The 18992-nt window shown below is 44.9% G+C and overlaps 2 protein-coding genes across 4 annotated transcripts in view; one reads left to right on the plus strand and one right to left on the minus strand.

Moving 5' to 3' along the window:
* PCYT1B (phosphate cytidylyltransferase 1B, choline) overlaps nucleotides 1-14453 on the plus strand; it is a 53914-nt gene extending 39461 nt beyond the window's left edge. For 2 of the 3 annotated variants that reach the window (XM_005484369.4, XM_074534592.1), the window contains exons 7-8: nucleotides 529-717; nucleotides 5817-14453. In XM_005484369.4, the coding sequence (XP_005484426.1) occupies nucleotides 529-717; nucleotides 5817-6023 (396 nt within the window). In that variant the 3' untranslated portion in view covers nucleotides 6024-14453. Of the gene's footprint in view, nucleotides 1-528; nucleotides 718-4940; nucleotides 5259-5816 lie in introns of those variants that run through there. The other variant, XM_074534593.1, reaches the window with a different exon arrangement.
* The window catches only part of PDK3 (pyruvate dehydrogenase kinase 3), a 57936-nt gene continuing 49283 nt past the window's right edge, over nucleotides 10340-18992 (minus strand). Inside the window, exon 11 of the mRNA XM_005484368.4 lies at nucleotides 10340-18788. Within this exon, the coding sequence (XP_005484425.1) occupies nucleotides 18645-18788 (144 nt within the window). The 3' untranslated portion in view covers nucleotides 10340-18644. The remainder of the gene's footprint in view (nucleotides 18789-18992) is intronic.

The following is an 18992-nucleotide window of genomic DNA, read 5'->3' on the forward strand; positions in this document are numbered from 1 at the left end:
TGTGAAGTTTGCTGGCCACAAGCCATTGGCCTACACACATCTCTGTTGCAGCCAGAAGCTCCTGTATTAGCCAGGCTCAGAATTTATGAGAGTTTTCCTTCTGCTCTGCAGAAATCCACCCAAAGAGACATTTTAGTCCAAGTAGACATCCAGGCTGGCAAGTCAGCAGCATTTGCTAGGAAACATAGGGAGATTTACCTTTTGCCTACTCCTAAGTTTGAGCTGTTAATTTCCCACTCATATCCTTCACAAGATTCTTATCAATTTCAAAGTGCATTCAGTTTGAAAATACAGAAATATTCATGTAGTGGATTAAACACAGTATATCACACAAGAAACCTTTTCAATATGTACCTTCTGCATTTCGTTCCACAACATTAAACTTGCATTTATAAAAATAAAGTGAGAATAGCTAACCAAGGCCATATGTATTAGGATGCATTAATGCAATTTTTTTCTTCTTCTCAACTGTCTGTGGCTAATTACTTCCAAGTTTTTTATTAATCTTTGACCACATTTTTACAACAGGAGAAGAAATATCGCTTTCAAAACCAAGTGGACAAAATGAAAGAAAAAGTCAAGAATGTGGAGGAAAAGTCAAAAGAATTCGTTTACAAGGTGGAAGAGAAGAGCCATGACCTCATTCAGAAATGGGAAGAAAAGTCCAGGGAATTTATTGGCAACTTTTTAGAGCTGTTTGGACCTGATGGAGCTTGGGTAGGTATTCTGCCATCCCAGGAAGTCTGAGTGTTTTTATTTCTCCTCTCTAACACAGGTGAAGAGCAGATACTTTTGCTACAGACTTTGTCTCAAAAGGCCGCACAGCAGGGTAATGGCTGCTGAAGCCATTAATGCATACCAATATTGCAACAGCAGGATTTGCTGCTTCTGGCTGTTGCTTTTTTTGAGATTCTGTATTTTGTGATGGTGTGATGATGAATTTAATACTGCATTCAGCAGAGCTGCATCACAGCACCACACAAGCAAACAGGCCAATACAGTCTGTTGGCCCTGTTAGCAATAAATGGAACCACTCCTACATCAGGGATCTTCAGTGGAGGTAGTGAGGTAAAACAGGACCACTGGGAAAGTTTTCAGTAGTTCTCTTCCTGGTCTGTATGCAGCAGTAGAAGATTATAATTTTCTAACTTCAAAAACTACTGATAAAAATTCCAAGAAGTTATTTTACTTGTCGAGTTCAGGCTCATCTCACTGACAGTAGGGAAGGTTCAGGTGGGACTGTAGCACTTCCAAAGCTCTTCTTGCTATGTTGGTATGTATTCAAATGGCTGCCTTCAGAGAGCCATTTACTAAAGCTGTAAGTGCCTTGGAAAGGCAGTTCAGAATTTGCAACAGCATCTTTCAGGAGAGAAACCTGCTCAGCCCAAACTCATGCACTGAGTGGTGAACTGGTGACACTTTAGAGCCCCAAAAGAGTCCTGGCCCCCATCTGTCAGTTCTGATAGCTTGCCAAACCTCAGGAAGCTTTGTTTGCTTGTATGACTTTTCTTTGCTGCATTGAAAGCAGTAACAAAGCTGAAATTGAATGTAGAGTTTGTCTGTGTTGGGATGAGAGCCCAGACCCTCCAGTGCAGGCACCATCTCAGACACTGCTCTGGTTGCAAACTCTGAGTGAAAAAGGCACCTTCTGCTGGAAGGAACTCAGCAGGTATTTTGTTTGTAAACAAACACATAGAAGAGTCACAAAGCTTTTGTGAATTAAGTAGCTCCCATCAGTGCTGTGTCACCCCTCAGTGCTACCAAGTCAAGCAGTGCCTGCCTCCTCCTGGAGTTCTCATCTTTGCACTGACTTGCCATGTTGATTACCACTCAGTTGAGAAAAACCCAAAATTAGGCTGTGAAGGCTTCAGGACAGAGACTGTCATCATACAGCTACTTTTGTCACCCAAAGGCAGTGATCACTGACCAACACAGGCCCCAGCCACACAAGCAGTGAGCTTAGAACAGATTGTTCATTGACACTGGCATGTTCCTGGGGGAGGGCAAGAAGGCAACTCTTCTGGTTTACCTGCATTGTCCACATCCACATAAAGCTTCCTGTGGGAGTTGTTGCCCATAGAGCTCGGTGTGGGTTCCCCAGTGAGATGGGCCTTTGGCCATATGTGCTGGATAACTAAAGCTGATGCTAACAGAGGATGTGGATTTCACAGGAGGTGAGATGAGTTTAGCTGTGCAGAGACAGGGAAGGAATTCAAAAGCATTGATCCTATTTCCTGGCTCTGCCCACTCAACAGTGCATGCTAATGGCATTTTTAAAAACCTTTGCTGATAAAACATTTTACCAAATTGAATTAAGGAAAAGGTGCTCTGCGTATGTCTTTTAAAATTAGAAACTCTTGTTTCCTGACTAAGTGTTTGACCACAGAGTAGGAAGTCTGGCACAATCACAGGGACCTTTGCTAAGAACAAGAGGAGTGAAATCTCTTCACAGTGTTGTAGGAAAAGCATCAGTGACAGCAAGCTGAGAGGTGGTGTAGCTTTTCTAAAATCAGTTTGAGCCTTGGCAACAGGAAAGACTTTAAAAAAAATGATAACTTACTATTAGTGTCAAAACTGTTATTAATGCTAATTTCCCTTATCACTGTTAGTTAGAAGTTGCTTTTAATGTTGACATTAAAAGTACAGGAATCGTTATGGGCATGCTGGATTCCTAGATCAGTAATTTGCATGCCATTAATATGCTATTATTATTTCACAAATAATTATTATAATATACTTTATGCTAGCATCAATTTTCTGAAAGTAAGGGCTATGTAACCCACAGAAAAATGCCTGCTCGTGAAAGAGGTCAAGATGTCAGTTTTCAGATGTCTGGATGTCTGTAATTCATTGGCAATTTTGCCCACCTGTGCAATCCCCCTGTGCATATGTTTTCTGCAAGAGGGTCAGAGAGGTGAAAAACAATGATTAGTGTAGTGTGAAACTTGTCTGTGATGTGAGACAGGACCACCACACAGTCTGGCACACAGGGCCTGATGGCAGAGACACCACTCCAGGGTGCAGGAATCCATTCCAGCTCCTCTCAGACATGTACAACAGGCACCTCCAGCTGAGGGCAGAGGAGAGAAAGCACAGCTCACAGGGCAGGGTTTCTGTGCCAGTGTCTCTCAGAAATGTCCCTTCAGATGAGGTGTCTCTTCAAGGGGCTGGCTTCCCCCTGCTCAGCACACAGGGATACTTGGGGAAGGTTACCTTCCAAACAGCTGATACACCTCAGACATCATCAGGGGCTCAGGTAAGACAGGTTGCAGCTGGAACCTGGGGATGGTGTTTAGGCCACACCACCTGTCTGCAGCTTGGACCTAAAGTGGCCTTGGAACTATCAGCAGCTCAAAAGCAGACACCCAGCTGGCACTTGCTTTGTAAAGCAAAGGGGTATCAACATACAGGCAGTAAAATTCAGAAACAGGCAAAATATTTATTCCCACTTGCGAGTTTGCCAAAAACAAACCCTGAACTGGTTGGGTGTACTTGTGTACCTGAACTTGCTTGAGTCAAGGCTTTGAAATCATTTCCCTACCTGGAAATCCTGCCCACCTGACTTGGTAAAGGACCACAGTGCATCCAGCCTTGTCTCACCCTCCAGCACTCCAAGGAAGCCATTAACACTTGTTCTGCTTCTTCAGCACCCAATGGCCCAAGGAGCTCCTTGCCTGCAAAGGGCATGGCTTACTGACCCTGCTAGGGCACAGCTGGAGAGAAAGGTGTTCTGAGGCAGGTGAGTGACACCACCTCCTCCTCCTGCAGAGCTGTGCTTTTAGCCAGCAGCCTGCTGGTTCCAGCTCTAATGCAGGAGGCAACGTGGAGGGGCTCGGCCTTGCCCTGCTCAAGGTGTGAGTGCATCAGTTTGTTCAGCAACAAACTCTTCACTGAAGGCCTGGGAAGCAGGTGTCCTACAGCCTGGCTGAGGAACTTAGCAGGAAGGTGGGATTCTCCTTTCCAGACCTGGCCTCTGTCACTAAGGCACAGTCAAGTACTCCACATGGGATGGTGCAGGCCAAGCCAGCCTGGGGCACTTGGATGTCCTCCAGCACTGCCACCACATCACCACAAAGCGCTGCTGTGCCACTGAGTCATTAGAAGAACAACTGTTAGACAACAGAAGGCAATCAAAGTATTTTGAGTGGCCAGGAAAAATATATTTCGTATCAAACATGGGGTTCTGTTTTTGTTGGGAATTATCTTCAGTGAGAGGGTGAAACAAGCCAACAGAACCTCACATTTTTGTGATCTCAAGAGAAAATTTGCACCCCTACGACTGAATTATAAACAGGCTCTGGAGCTTTGCCAGCTCTGGTGACATCCTTGCTGCTCTCAGCTGCAGAAATCCTCCCCCATCCAAATGCTTCCTGGCACCATTTATCAGGAGCAACCACCATCTGCTAATTATTGAGATTTTAGAAGTCTTGACTAATTTGGACCTAGCAGTAGTGCAGGGTAGGTACACACCATGGGGTTTTTGCTCAAGAGCCTTGAGAAGTAGCTCCAGGCAGGAACTGTTCTGCCACTCTGCACTGCAGTGAAATCCAGGCTCTAAGTCAATAAAGGCTAATGTGATGAAGATGTAAATTAGGAGAGGGAGCTCACAGAGAAACAGCTAAGTTCAGTATTTGTGCTTGATTTTTAAGCCCTGGGATTTAGCAAACACCCAGAAACCTGAGGGGTAAACCAGCATCTGCCTCTTTGCTGGCAGGGAATACTGAGTTTCAAAGAGGAGGAGAAAGAGCAAGATGAGCACCCAGAGACTGTCAGCACAGGGCAGAGTCACTGCAGAGGGAAGGGGAATAGGAACATGATGAAAACTGGGCAACTCCAAGCTAAAACAGCTAAAACAGGCAAACCCACACATTCTGCACAAGTATTTTCCTCTCAGACCTGAGTGGTAACTTAACTTTGTCGGGGCTGGATCTTCCTTTCAGCCGAGCATCGCCTGTGACTCAACTGCCAGTCCTGCAGCCAAGCTTGAGGCCTCTTACCCCCCATGCCCAGGAGGAGCAGCAGGGCACTCGGATTTGGCACTTCCCATGTGAAGCCTGCAGCAGCTGCACAGCACACACCACGTCTTCCATAACCCAGCGTGATGCAAGGCCACATTGCTGCTAAAGAGTAGAGGCACTTGCCTTAGTGTAGCAGATTGCTTGACTGCAGAGGTGGCTCTTCCACCCCACTAACTCTGGCAGGCCTCCACTCAGCTTTCCAAAGCAAAAGTGACAATAAAGCTCTAAGCAAAACATAGAGCCTGCAAGTGTTTTCTCTTTTCAACAGACACCCAAATTGTGACATTCCCAACCTCAGTTTATGGGTTTGGGTCGTGCCTGCTGCGGGCAGCTGGGGAAGTGGCTGCCAGTACCTGGCAGGCACCAGGCTGTCTCCCTTAAGAAGGGACAGAGGAATAAAGGCTAGGAAAGCCAAGAAGCTCAGGAGGAGAGGGGTGGTCCTTCCCAACATTCTAGAAGGAAAAGGCTGTGGGAACTGGAATATTGGGCGTTCAGGCAGAAAAGTGACCTTTGGAGATGAGAGTGTGACCAATACATGCAAAACCCACAAGGGGAGTGCCCCGTGTATGGCTCAGGCCAGTACACACGGTGTTCCCACACTGGGGGTGGCCCAGCTGAGGTAAAAGCTTGCATGCCAGGACCAGGTTATCCTCATGAGCACAGCAGAGCAGACCAGCCACGCTCCGGGGTTCTGGCTCCCTGCTCGCTCCCCAGTGAGAGGCACAGTGCAGCCCCTGCCTCCCCCAGCCTCTCCTCTGTGCAGTACTCACAGAGCATCTTCTCACTTTGCTTTTGCAGAAGCAGATGTTCCAGGAACGAAGCGGCCGAATGCTCCAGGCTTTTTCTCCCCGGCAGAGCCCCAACAGCAGTCCTACGCGAGGCCGCTCGCCGTCCCGCTCGCCATCTCCACCCTGGGTCATCAATAAGACCTCCCCTCCCTCTTCTCCAAAAGCTGCCTCTGCCTCCCTCAGCAGCATGAGCGAGGGAGATGAGGATGAAAAATAAAATATATATTTTTTTAACCATGAGACAGAAGAACAAGCTATGAACTCAACCACCGGATGGGGAGAAGCGTGAGGAACACCAGGGGTATCTCTGGCAGCAGGGATCGTGCTCTGGGAGATGTCAGAAATGAACTGGAGCACAGCAAGGGAGATCTCAGGAAGAGCTTATCCCATCCCCACTCCCTCACGGTGCTGGAGGCCCAGGCAGCAGCACTTGCCAGGCACAGCCCCAGGGACTGGCAGAAAACCACACCCATGTGCAATTCCTGCCCCTGTCCTGCTGCTTTCCAGCTGCTGCTCCAGGCACCGAGGGGGGCTGGCAGGAGCAGCCCAGCTGGCTTCTGATCCAGACCCAGCACACAGGGAAGTGCTGGCTGCAGCCTGCAGAGAGAGAAGATGCAGTTGTACCCTGCTGACCTTGAGCTCTTCTGGCACATGAAGGAATAGCATTGCTGCAGCAAATACATTGAGAAACTGGGAATAAAGTTGGGTTTTTTTTTCTTTTTGAATAACATCTACCCCAGAGCCCAAATCATGCACTGAAATGAAGAGATCTCCAGGCAAGTTGGTGGAAATCCATTTAACATATTCAGTGCTGCTTGTTGACCAAGCCTCTGCGTGGGGTGTAGGTAAGGAGTTGGGCTTTTGCTTTATCAGATCACTTTCCATGTTCCTAGTGCCTGAACAGCTGCCTAATCACTTCTGGTTTGCTCCCTGGCTTTGCACTTTGAAGGCAAGAAAGTAAATGAAAAGACAGCCATAGCTGGAATGTGGTGGTGTAGGAAATAAGACAATTTGAAGATGCTGATGGTTTTTACTGATGAATTATAAAAATATCCCAAGGCCTTTGGACGTGGCCTCCTAGGAAAACCTGCTGCTCCCAGCTATGTATCAGCAAATGACAAGCAAACAGTGCTGTTGTCACATGGCATTCAGCCAGTACAAACTTCTCATCAAACTCCAAACAAGATGTGTTCACAGACACACTGCCCCTGCAGAGGATCCCAAGGTTATTCCTCTACACTAATATGGAGAAAAAAAATGAAAAAAACGAACAAAGAAACTTTTTGAACAGGATTAGGCACAACTGTTTTCTTTCTCTGTCCATGACGTGTACAGCCTCGAGCAGAAACACAGGTGAAGCTCTGTCCTCAGTGCTGATCTTCCTAGCTGGCAAAGCCAGTCCTGCCTGACACCTGGTTCCACGTTCAGTCCCTCAGCTGACACCTGCTGGGGTGGCTGCAGGAGCTGGCAGGATTCCTGGGCCCTGGGGCTGCCCCACAGCTGCAGGAGCCCCCAGCACTGTGCCACTGATGCCACTTGGCTCCCCAGCTTGCCTGGCACAGCTGCCTCAGTGCACAGGCATGTTGGAGGCTCTCCAGCCCAGCAGCAGCTTTGGTGCCAGGCCAGCAGGTGACAGCTGCCACTGTCCCTGTCTCCCAGGCAGCCTGGGCAGGGGGCTGCAGCCACAGCAGCACTCCTGCACAGGCAGCACAGGAAATGCTGGAGGAGGGAGGGCTCCATGTCTCTCTTGGGAAAAAGCTGAGGGACGAGATGCCCAAGCACGTGAGGTGGCTGTGCTTGCTGGCAGCAGCACCCCTGGCTGCTGTCCTTACCTGCCTGGGTGACCTGCTCAGTAGGCAGACACCTTTCCAGACACTTTCCTGGGCAAGTAAATTACAGACCTTGGTACCAGGCACCAAATTAGCCCCACACTCTGCTCACTCCCTACAGCTTTCATCCCTCCTCCACTACAAGATGAGTGATTTTTCTTTGGCAACGTTTTGCCAGACACTTCTCAGACCACCACAAGACCAAGTACAACATCTCATGCACTTTGTCCTCTGGAGTCAAGCTAGTTCCTTCACAGCTGCAAAAACAGGTGAGCAGGAAATAGGGTGGAATGTGCAAAGGGACAGCCACAGATATTTCAGCTGCCACCAGCTGTGTGCCTGATGGGACGATGCAATTAAGACCTTTCTCAGCCTTAGGCAACCTGTTACTGTAATTTCATACCTGGGATGCACTTGTCAGTTTTTCTGATCCTTTGCAAGTCTTCAGTCTTCCCATCACAAACCACTCCTCCACCACAGAACTGTCTGCTCCTACTGGTGCTGTTGATAGACGAGCCATATCCACGTGCAATGGAGGTGGGCAAGGATTTGTTGTTCTTGGCTTTTCCCATTGTTTCTTGTTCATTTTAATTTCCTAGCAGTTCCTGTTCAGCAGCCCTTGCTCAGTGGGTTAAGTGGAGACAGCACCACAACTTGTACATGGGAAGTAGAGAAAAACTCACCAGTGACCTGTTCTTAACAGAATGTTTCTCAGGGTCACAGGTGGCTACCCAGCAACAAAGCCATATTCTGTACCAGGTGTCTTGTTTGCATTTAGGATATCACTAAGCTGAAGCCTTTGCCCTGCTGGTACATTCATGTGCTGTCTCCTGCAAACCAGACCCTCATGGTGTCTGGACACATGGAAGACAATTTTGCACTTCTGAGTCATGGTTGGGTTTTCCTTTTCACAAGTATTGCTTTAATTTAGTCCTATTTATCAGCCAAGCTCCACATGAACAATAAAGTGTATGACAGACACAGCTGCCTCTCCCCTTCATTTTACAGCATCTCTGGACAGCTGAACACAACCTGCAGAGGAAACCCCAGTGGTGGCACAGTGACCGTCATCCCCATCCTTGGTAGCCCAGGGCTTTAGGCCCCCACAAAGCCACGACAGCAGCTCTGCCAACATGTCCAGCAGGCTGTTGCTTGTTCTGCTGCTCTCTGCACTAACAGGATCACCTCTCCTTGCTTTTACCTTGCAGGCAGAAAAGTGTGGGGGAAGGTGAGGAAGTGCTTGCCCTGCTGGGAAAGTGCAGCATTAGACAGCAGCAGTCTGATACCTTCTTTACCCTGCCCCAGCACAGTGGAAGCAGGAGTCAGTATTTTAATTCTTACTTCAAAGTGGAAGCAAGAAATGGTGCTTTTGAAGCCATTCTGGTTCCACTGCTGAAAACCATCCCCAGCAGCAACTGAGTTGCTCTCATGGGTGCCAAGATGATGTATGGCCGTGCCAGATGGAAAATGGCAGCAGCAAACATGAGCCACGGGGACAAATCCTCAAATCCTGACACTGGCTTTTGGACTTTCTCTTCCCTGAACCAAGTCAGTCTGGTGTACAAATATCCCTGCTTTGCTGTTTCCCATTTGTCCTTTCTGTGAGAAATCAGTACCTGCAGCAGCTCTAAAGATTATTTATTCAACAGTCCTGCCTCAGGCAGAGAGAAGCTGAAACAGCAAATGGAGGCTCAGGACTTCCTGGCCAAAACATTTTTAATTACAGAATAAGCAAATTTCAAAGTCATTGAGCATAGGAGAGAAACTATTTAATAGCACAGAGTACATCAAAAAGCTCCCACATAATCCAAGGCTCCCTGTATCACCTGAGATGGATTTGGGTCTGTTTCCAGCAGTGCCTTGGTAGCACTTGGGAGATGTGTAAGGAACATCCTTGGGATCGAGCTTATAGTGTGCAGCCCAGCCCAGGGGGGAGCCTTGTTCTGGTTCATGGCAAATCCTTCAGGAGCAAGGCAGTCCCTGAACCAACACCAGGCCTGTCAGCCCAGCAGGAAGGAAGGTTTGATGCTACATTTGCTTGTAAAAGGGTACCAAACCACCATGGAAAGTCTCCCCTGACCTTCTTGTAAAACAGAGCTGAAAGTGAGGCAGAAAATGGAGCCAGGGCTTTGCTTGTTTCATGGAGACCCTTTCAAGTATCAAACCATCTTAAGAACTCCTCTTCTAACTGGATTTTCACAAGAGCTCACTTTCACAACACAGTGTGTGTTCCACAAGCACACACACACACACAGGTGTTTTCTGCCCTTCCAAAGGGAAGGCCCTTTCCTGGTGTAAGGAAGGGCAGCATTAACATTTGTACTCCAAATGGAAATCAAGGCCACTGCCTCAGGGCTCTTCCTGAGGGGAGAAGGAACAGACACAGACTGAAATAAAAACAACTGAAAGCCTTTTTGGACAGGCACTTCCACTGTGCCAAGTGGGGAATGTGGGTGCTCCCCAGGACAAGGGAAATGCAGCAGGCTCCTGTGTTACACAATTCCTCACATGTGGCACCTGAGCTCCCCTGCCCCAGCAGGTATTCATGGCCAGGTCAAGCAGTTCTTTCACACCTGGTATCTCCATCTCCTTTTAGATGCTCTCTTCAACAGCATCAATCTCTGCTTCAATAAGGAATGGGAAGTTCTGGGCCAGGTGAAGCAGTTTTTGCCTTTTACATAAACACAATTTAATTTTTTTAATGTTTAACAGGATTAATGAAGACAGAAATGTTCCATTATCTCAAAACAATTATTCCTGTGCCTAAGCACGTGACAGCAGGAACACTCAAAGGGAAAATCCTCCCTTGTGGCACCAACCAGGCTGCATGTGCACATCCAGTCTCACACATATTTCACATTCTAGAAACAGCTTTGATAGAATAAATTATGTCCTCTTCAGCAAAATTTTGTGGTATTTTTTTTACCATATTCCTGTGATTCTCTAATCCTATTTCTCTACAAGCACTGGTTTTCCATAAAATAAAGTGACTGTGAGCCATCATCTGTGCAGTGAAAGCAGATTAATTATAACCTGCTCTTTACGAGTGACCAGTTCTGATTACCAGCAGGGGATGTTTTAATGTTCTGCACACCATTCTGGGCTCCAGCTTTTTCATTTCAAAACCAACACATTAACCAGTAGGGACCCAGTTACTCTGCTACTTGGCCATACATAAGACAGTTTATATCATCATCAGCTTAACAGTTAATGAGCTTTATTTTTGCCAGTGTCCTGAGCTTGCACTTCCATGGTATGTCATTAAAAGCCAAATGCCAAAACAAAATGGGAAACTATTCCTTGGGGGGAATTTTCATTTGTTCCACTCATCCCCCCTTGGTTATCTAAAAGGCCTCTCACAAATGAGTGCATTTATTCTAGAAAAGAACCAACCTAACATTTTAAATATTAATATTGTTCACATGCAAACAAAACTGCATAAAGCCATATCCTGTGTAAGAATTAACAAAATGCCCCCAGAATAGCTGGTTCCAAATTAAATATAATTCAAACAGCATCACAAATCTTGGGTGGCTTGTTGTAATTTCCTTTTTTCTCCTCAAGAGAACTTTTTCTTCAAATGACCCCACAGCACAAACCTGGTACCACAGCAACAGAGAGAACATGTTAGAAAACCCACAAGCTCATAGTCTCTGTATTTTAAAGAAGGGGGGAAAGAAAGAATGCTACGAGGTCAAACACCTCTATTCTGACACCTTTAAACTTCCACCTGGGGAAGTCAAATTGTCCTTAAGAATGTAGAGGTAAACCACACAGGAGCTAACTAAAACCCAGCCAGTATGCAATGAGTGGTGGTGGTACCATGCCATCAGCAGAACTGACTCTGGCCATTCTGACCTGAATTAAATTGTACCCACAGAGAACTACCCAAGTCATCTTCTTGCATGTTTTACTCAACTGTTTACCAAGAAGCCAAAGTTGAGATGCATTATGTGTTTTAGCACTAACAGCAAGACAAAATACATTTCAAAAGACCAGAATAAAGCATAACTCCAGCCTCTTCACCCATCCCAAATGGCTATTTGTGAAATAGTTTGTGAGTGGCAGCCTTGTCCATTATGACCTGCAAGACCCAGGGGTTTTACACAGGCAGTTCTCAAGTGCTGCCTCACACTGACCCTGACACCCATTCACTGAAGGACACCCAGCTCTGAAAACCAAGAAGGAAGATTTGCTTCCCTGGGAGGAAAACTTAACCTTTAGTGCAACAACAGAGAGAAATCAGCCCACAGCTGTGACTCACACAGAGCCACCTTCCTTTACCTCAGTGCAAACCTGACCATGCCTCGAGTGCTGGGCCTCCACCACCCCAAGCATCCTATTTCAAGCATTCCAGCCCACAAAGAGATTTATTAACCAAATAATAATTTATTGACCACCTGGATGAGGCAAGGGAGGTGCTCGGGGCAGCCATGCACACCCACAGGCCTGGGTCTGCCAGGACAGCTCATGGCACAACGCACAGCATCAGCTCCCACAACCACAAGCAGTTCAATGAATCTCCTTGGAAAGTTTCCAAATACCAAAACAGTCACCATGGGACCTTGAAAATGGGAAAAACTGAAGCTTTCTTCTGAAAATTATCTTTTAAATCAGTGTATTGCAGGTACCTGCACATTTATTAATTTCAGGAAAAGAATCCACAGTGGCAGATCAAAATGGAAAATGGGTTTAGAGTGTTCAAGTGCTGGCTCCAGCTGCACTGCCTTTGGACTAGGAAGACACATGAGGGGAGCAGCTTGGGCCAAAGAAACACAAAAATTAAGCAAGTCACTAGGACAGAAAAGGACTTTGGGATTCCTGTGGCACCATTTCTAAAGGCTGCTGCTCCTAGACAACACACAGCAGGCATTATTTACTACACTCCTTGTAACTCCCAGAGAAGACAGCACAAAAGCTTCAAGTAAAAACAGCCTCTGAGTTAGATCATGAATATAAACTGATCTGACATTTTAAAAACGTTTATTTTTTCCTATCAGGCATGCCTGACATGTTTTATATGTCTCACTTCATTTAAAAACTGTCTACTGCAAGACTTCTTTCCACTGAAAACAACAAATTAAAGTACTTAGTAAGTCTACAGCCATCTAAAAAAGGCATGAATTGTATAACAAGAAACAGATCCCTTATTACAAATTGTTCTCCCACATATGCCTCTGTCCTAAAGCCATAAATCTTCATTATATTGCTGCTGCAACTGTTTGCTTTATCTTCTACAGGCAGCAACTGTCAAATATGCAGTACATGCTGACACATTTGCAATTTTGAGCTACTTAATTAACTACTCAGCTCCTGTGAATACCCTGTCATGGCAAATGGTAAGCAGTGAGAAAGTACAACACATAGATTTCTTCTCAGCTGAAGTTTTAAAATAAATTCTTAATCTGAAAGAAAATTATCTCAGTTCTAGCAAAATCCTGGCCATCTGGAGCCTCATTTATTACTTAATAAGAAAGATAACGAGCCAAGTGAGATGGGTCCCCAAGCATTTTCCTGCTCTGGAACTGCTTGGTAACAAACTTTGGCTTTTTTAATTTTCTTGAATAACTTATGAATGCATATAAAATGTCATGGAATGCTGAAGAAATTTCAAGGTAGAGGCCTTGGGTGTTACATATGTTTCCAACAGCTATTTTGACTGTCAAGAACAATCTGAGAATTAGCTTTTGGTTTATATAGCAGAAAAACACCCAAACCCAAAAGCTGCTCATATGCTAAAATTCCTCTTGAGCTCTCAAGTGAGTGAGCTGTCTGAGGGTGCTCCTCTGTAGGCATGTGAGAAACTGACCTCAGACTGCCCAATCACAAACTGAGCTCCTTAGTGTGTGAAACCAAACCAGGCCCTTAAAAATGTCAACGTGTAGTTTTTATGTAATTTTATTTGTCAACCATGGAAAGAAAAAAGGAAAATAAGAGTATACACAAGTCAAATACACAGATAACAGACTAGAAACAAGACAAGTATCATAAGATCCAAAAATAAATTTAAAATATCACCAAGTAATCTCATGAAAAAATACCTTCTCATCCCTCCATTACAGGTTGAGTAGATTCAAATGATGCCACTTCAGAGGAAAGGCACCACAAGAGCCCTTTCCCTCACACCTGCCAGGTGCAGCACAGAGCAGCTCACCAGGAGAGCTGTCCTGTACCTGACCCTGGGGACAAAGGGATTTAACTTCCACCCACGTGACAAACTCACCACAGCCAGGGCAGGTGGGGCAGCTGCAGCTCCCTGAGGACAATCCCTGCCCATAGCACCCAGGGCACTGCCTGGAGCCTGCTCTGCCTGATGTCCCCTGCACAGGGTAGGGATTTCAAAGGACTGTGTCCAACACCTCTTGGCAGTTTCAGTTCAAAGGAAAAGTTCAATGAAGCAATTAACACCAGAAGGACAATGTCAGAATTATCATACAGTCACCAATCCTTCTAGTACCACATGAAAACCCCTCCAGATTTAAGAAGCAAACAAGTTCACTATGCTGATTTCTGAGGACTTTTAAGGCAACATAATGCTTCACTTAAAGCATATAAACTTTAAATTTTCTTATTTATTTTTAATTAGAAAGCCACTTCAATTACACAAATCTTCATTGTTTCAAATTGATATAGACAACCTGAGTCCTGATCCTGAGAACATTCATTTGAGTGGCATCCCTCTCATACACTGTTGACTTGTGCAAGTATTTGCAAGACACTGAAGTCTCTGCACAATTTATAGCTACGTTCCTCATTTGTGAACAAACTCAACCTCTGAAGTCAGCAACACATTGTTGTGTCATGTGCCACCATATTCTCTTAACTTCAGCAAAAACACATTTACATATGTGAATCCATAGACAGGTGTGGGTGCCAGGAAGAAGCAAGGAAGAGAAAGCACATCAACCTGGAACCAAGCACGGAAAGGGAACACTGTACAATGGGGCATGTTATCCTCAAGATAAATACTAACACTGAACATTGAGGCTGCTTTCTACAGGATTATTTCCATGAATCTTGACCATGTTTTCAGCACCTCACACATAAGGATCTAGAGGTACCCATTCGTAAGGTGAGGAGGGAGGAAACCTCTTCCATGTCAGTGAGGTCAAGGTATCACCTTAAATGCAATGTCTGGGTGAAGGTGAACAGGAGATTGCACTAAAGATCACTCTTGCTGACTTCTTGGAGAAAGGGAGCAGCTCTTTCAAAGCAAATGCTACTGAGGACAAAAAAAAACAGTACTACCCAGTTGTAGCAGTAAATGCAGCCTTTCATGGCCAAAAAGTAGCCTGAGTTTTCCAAGAACACTGTCATTAATATCCATGTTCTTTAAGCATGTGCCAATGGACCTGCTTTAAACACCGCCCAAGAGGTAGCACAGACTGCAGCAGGACAAAGATTTCTCTGTGCTCTCCTAGGTCATCATAGTCAGTTACACAGGCAAAGACTGCACCTGAGTTGCAAAAGAAGCAGTTTGGTATCTTCTGAATTTTTCTCTGAAAGACCCCTTGTTGCCTTGAAGCAAAGCCTAGAAAAGCAGGGAGCATATATACATTACTTGGAGACACTTCTATTGATATTAAACTAGGCAGAGGATTAATAAAATTACATTCAAGACACATACACCAGAAAAATGCACAATGGACAAAAAGTAAACTATTTGTTACACTATGACATACAGAAGTTGTTTGTAAATTCTCAGGAAGAATCAAGGAGCAAACATCTCTCATTTAGTTTGTTAATCATAAACACAACAGGTAAGGAACATTTTCACTGAAAACTTTTTTGTATTTTTGTGTCCTGTAAGTCAAGACAAGCAGGTTGCAATGACATCAGCAGGCCATAACTCTGAAATTCATAAAAATTGTGTATCATCAGAAAGTTTGGAATTAACAGCCCCAAGATATTAAAACATAGTTATTGTAAGAGATTCCAATCAAAGGTGTAAGTAACTGAAAAAAAGTCAGTATTTGTAGTTAAACCAGCCATATTAAGAACCCACCCATGCTCATTTTTCAGGCACAGCTATTGAAAAACCCTCCCTTAATTGAAGGTCTGCTGTTGCTGCTTCCTAAAACAGTTTTCAGACTAAAACCCCTTTGTAGAAACATGGCCTAAGGACAGTGAGTGGGGAACAACTGATGGCACACCTGGGTTGCCACTAAAGCACAGGCTGCCTGGGCAGGGCTGGAGAGAAGAGAACTTCTCTTTTATATTCATTGCAATGCCCCCATAAAGACCTTGGGGAATGGAAAGAAAAGAATTCCTTGTGCTCCAGCTGTTTTGAGGTGTTTGTACAAGCTCAGGGTTCTCGGAAATGGGTGCCATGTCAGGGAGTTCAGTTTTCAGGTACTGGAGCACCCCAGTCCTGCAAGCAGCCAGTTGTTCTTGTGGATCAAGTGACATCACTCACACAGCACATCCTCCACAGTAACTTCAGCTTTTGTTCAGTTTCCAGGGTTTACATCCCATGGCCACCATGGAAACAAGTCCAGTGTGTCAGCATCCTTCCTTTGCTTTCTGCTCCCTCTCCTCATCATGTAGAAGGAGACAGCCAAAAACAAGCACCAGGTCAGGATTTACACTTCAAAATGCAATTTCTACGAAAAGCTTAAACTCGAGTTTCTTATGTAGACTACCTCATTCCTTGGGATGTTTTGGGTAATGTTCTATAAAAAACTGACCACATGCAACCAAGGAAGTATTAGTTTCATCACAGGCTTCTATCTTTCAGTAAAATCTCCTCTGCAATTACTATGAAACAGACACAACTTGAAATAATTTAAAAAACAGTGTCAAGTTACAGGTGGGGGCAGAAGAGAAATGACTGAATTTTAGTAGATGTGACTTGCAAATGACTGAATTTTAGTAGATGTGACTTGCAATTACTATAAAACACACACAACTTGAAATAATTTAAGAAACAGTATGAAGTTACAGGTGGGGGCAGAAGAGAAATGACTGAATTTTACTAGATGTGACTTGCAACCAGAGTTTCAGTCAAACCATTGCCCTGGTTTCACCACAGCTGTATTGCCTGAATAAGCAGCTGCCTTCTCTGCAGCAGTGCCTGCAAGGAGCTGCTCTGGAGGCCACAGGTGTCACCCCCTCACTGTGCCCTGCCAGGATGCTCTGGCCGGGCCCCAGCAAGCCCAGTTTGGGATCAGGAGGGCCCCATCAGCCCCCTCCTCCTCCTGCCCCCGGCACAGGGGGCTCTGGGGGCAGCAGTGCCCAGCTGAGCACAGGGAGAGCCTCCACAGCTGCCCCTGAGCCGAGGCAAGGGCAGCAGCCCATGGACAGCAGGAGCCCCATGGGGGGCTGATCCCACCCCCGTGTGAGGAACAGCCACGGCAGCTCAGCCCTGGCACACAGCTCTGGAACTCACTGCAACAGGCAAGGCAAGAACTTCAACTGCTCACAAGTGGGGCTCTAGGGAGTTTATTGCTCAAAGCACTTTATAATCCTTCAATGAGATGTGCTATGAAGTGCAAAGTACTATTGTAAAGTCAAACTAAGATTCTTTTTATCTTTTTAAAATACCTAGGAATTTCTCAGCATTTCCCTAATAAATCAGTTCTTTATAAAAATAAATACTGGGAGGACAAAAGGGACAGTTCCCCCACAATTTTAGTAAACAAATTTCATTTTTCCATGCTAAAATCTCTATTAGCTTTCCAAAAAATATCAAAACACCTAAGAGAAATTGAGGGTGCATCAGAGCTGCTTACAACTCATCTTCTTTATTGCCACAGCTAATGTATCACCAGAGCTTCTAAATTTCACAGGTTTTTCTGAAAGGCCATAGTATCAGAAACAGCATTTGGCAAAGACTTTGTGAAGAACAGTTTTCTAATAGTCAGCAATGACCCTTATGATAAATTTAAGGGAAAAATACTTGGATTTTTTTCATCTTTGATATTTTTTAACTTAAATCAGGTACTGGCCACATTTTGTCCCTCCCATTTCTACTGTATTTCCAGTTTCATGTACTTAGACCAATAACATGTTCCAAAGGCTGGTGTACAACATCTTTATATACACTACAAATTCAGATTACCAGACTGCAGTCAGACATTGAATGTATAAATAACTTTGCAAACTATTTACAGGTTTTAAACTAATCAGGTTTCAAACAACCAACACTCTTAAGGCAAATTCATTTGTATGACTGGCTGTCTGGCCTCTCAGCATTTCTCTCCCCTCCCCAATTCCCCTAAAATGATAAGCAAATAGGAACTTGAATTACCCTCTGCCCCTGTATTGACAGAATTTCTTGTATGAAGAGATGATCTAACTACTTAGGAGCTTTCCTCAAAACAAGGAAAAATGCATAGAAATGCATTTCTGTGTCAAGAAAATCATTAAGCTGCATACCAAGGAGTGGAAGTCCTACCGTCTTATAACAACACAACTTTTGTATGCACATGACAAATGGCTTTGGGAATTTGGAGAAAGCATCAGTTTAAAGCTGCACAACCCTTTTTAGAACTATGCATTTATAAACTCACTAGAGATAAGATCTGAAGAGCTCAAAGGGATTTTCTCTTAGGGGTGACACTGTGCAATACAAATGCTGCATGAAGCACACGTTAAACTATGTCAGAATTTTTCTCTTACACCATATTGCTGTGCAAGATACTATTCACCACTCAGGGGTTCTGCACACCTTGCCAATCCTTACATTGGAATAAGAATTGGCCACTTAAATAGTATCTTTTTGTTACAACATTGTGTTCCTAAGTGCAATCACAGTGCAATCCCTTTTGTCAATGCACGACTGAAGCAACCAAGCATATTCTGGTGAAGTACACAGGATTCACATACCAAACGTGCTCAGTGCCTTCCTGCAAGTCCCAACCATCACTTTGTTCTTAGTATTTTTCAATGCCCTGATCAGGTCTTTGTTTGGAAGTAATTAGCTACTGTGGTTTGAAGGATTTTGGAACAAAGCAGAGACTTTATACTGAATGCAGAGGTCATCTCCAACAGAGACAAAAGGTGGCAAATTATCGATTGGCTTTGTATTTAGAAGCATCCCTTGGTTCACTGCTGGGATTGCTCCAGTCATCTGCTTCAGGGGTGGTCTTGTAGTGCCGCCATGCTGACTTATTAAAAACAGGAAGTCTTTCAAATGATTCACTTGAAAGGGCCTGTGGAAAAACAAAAGCAAGGTTAGGCATCACTGGAGATACAGAGCTAGGTGATACTCTGGGAGTTCTGCAGTTACAACTTCTGCACGCAGCAAGTGTCACAGTGCTACATGTCACAGCACTACTCTGAAAATACTTGAGCTGTGACTATGAGCTCCAGTTATACTCAAAGTCCCAGTCAAAGTTAAAAGAAAATAATAGCAT

The sequence above is a fragment of the Zonotrichia albicollis genome, chromosome 2, assembly GCF_047830755.1.
Source record: "Zonotrichia albicollis isolate bZonAlb1 chromosome 2, bZonAlb1.hap1, whole genome shotgun sequence".
In the NCBI taxonomy this organism is placed as follows: Eukaryota; Metazoa; Chordata; class Aves; order Passeriformes; family Passerellidae; genus Zonotrichia; species Zonotrichia albicollis.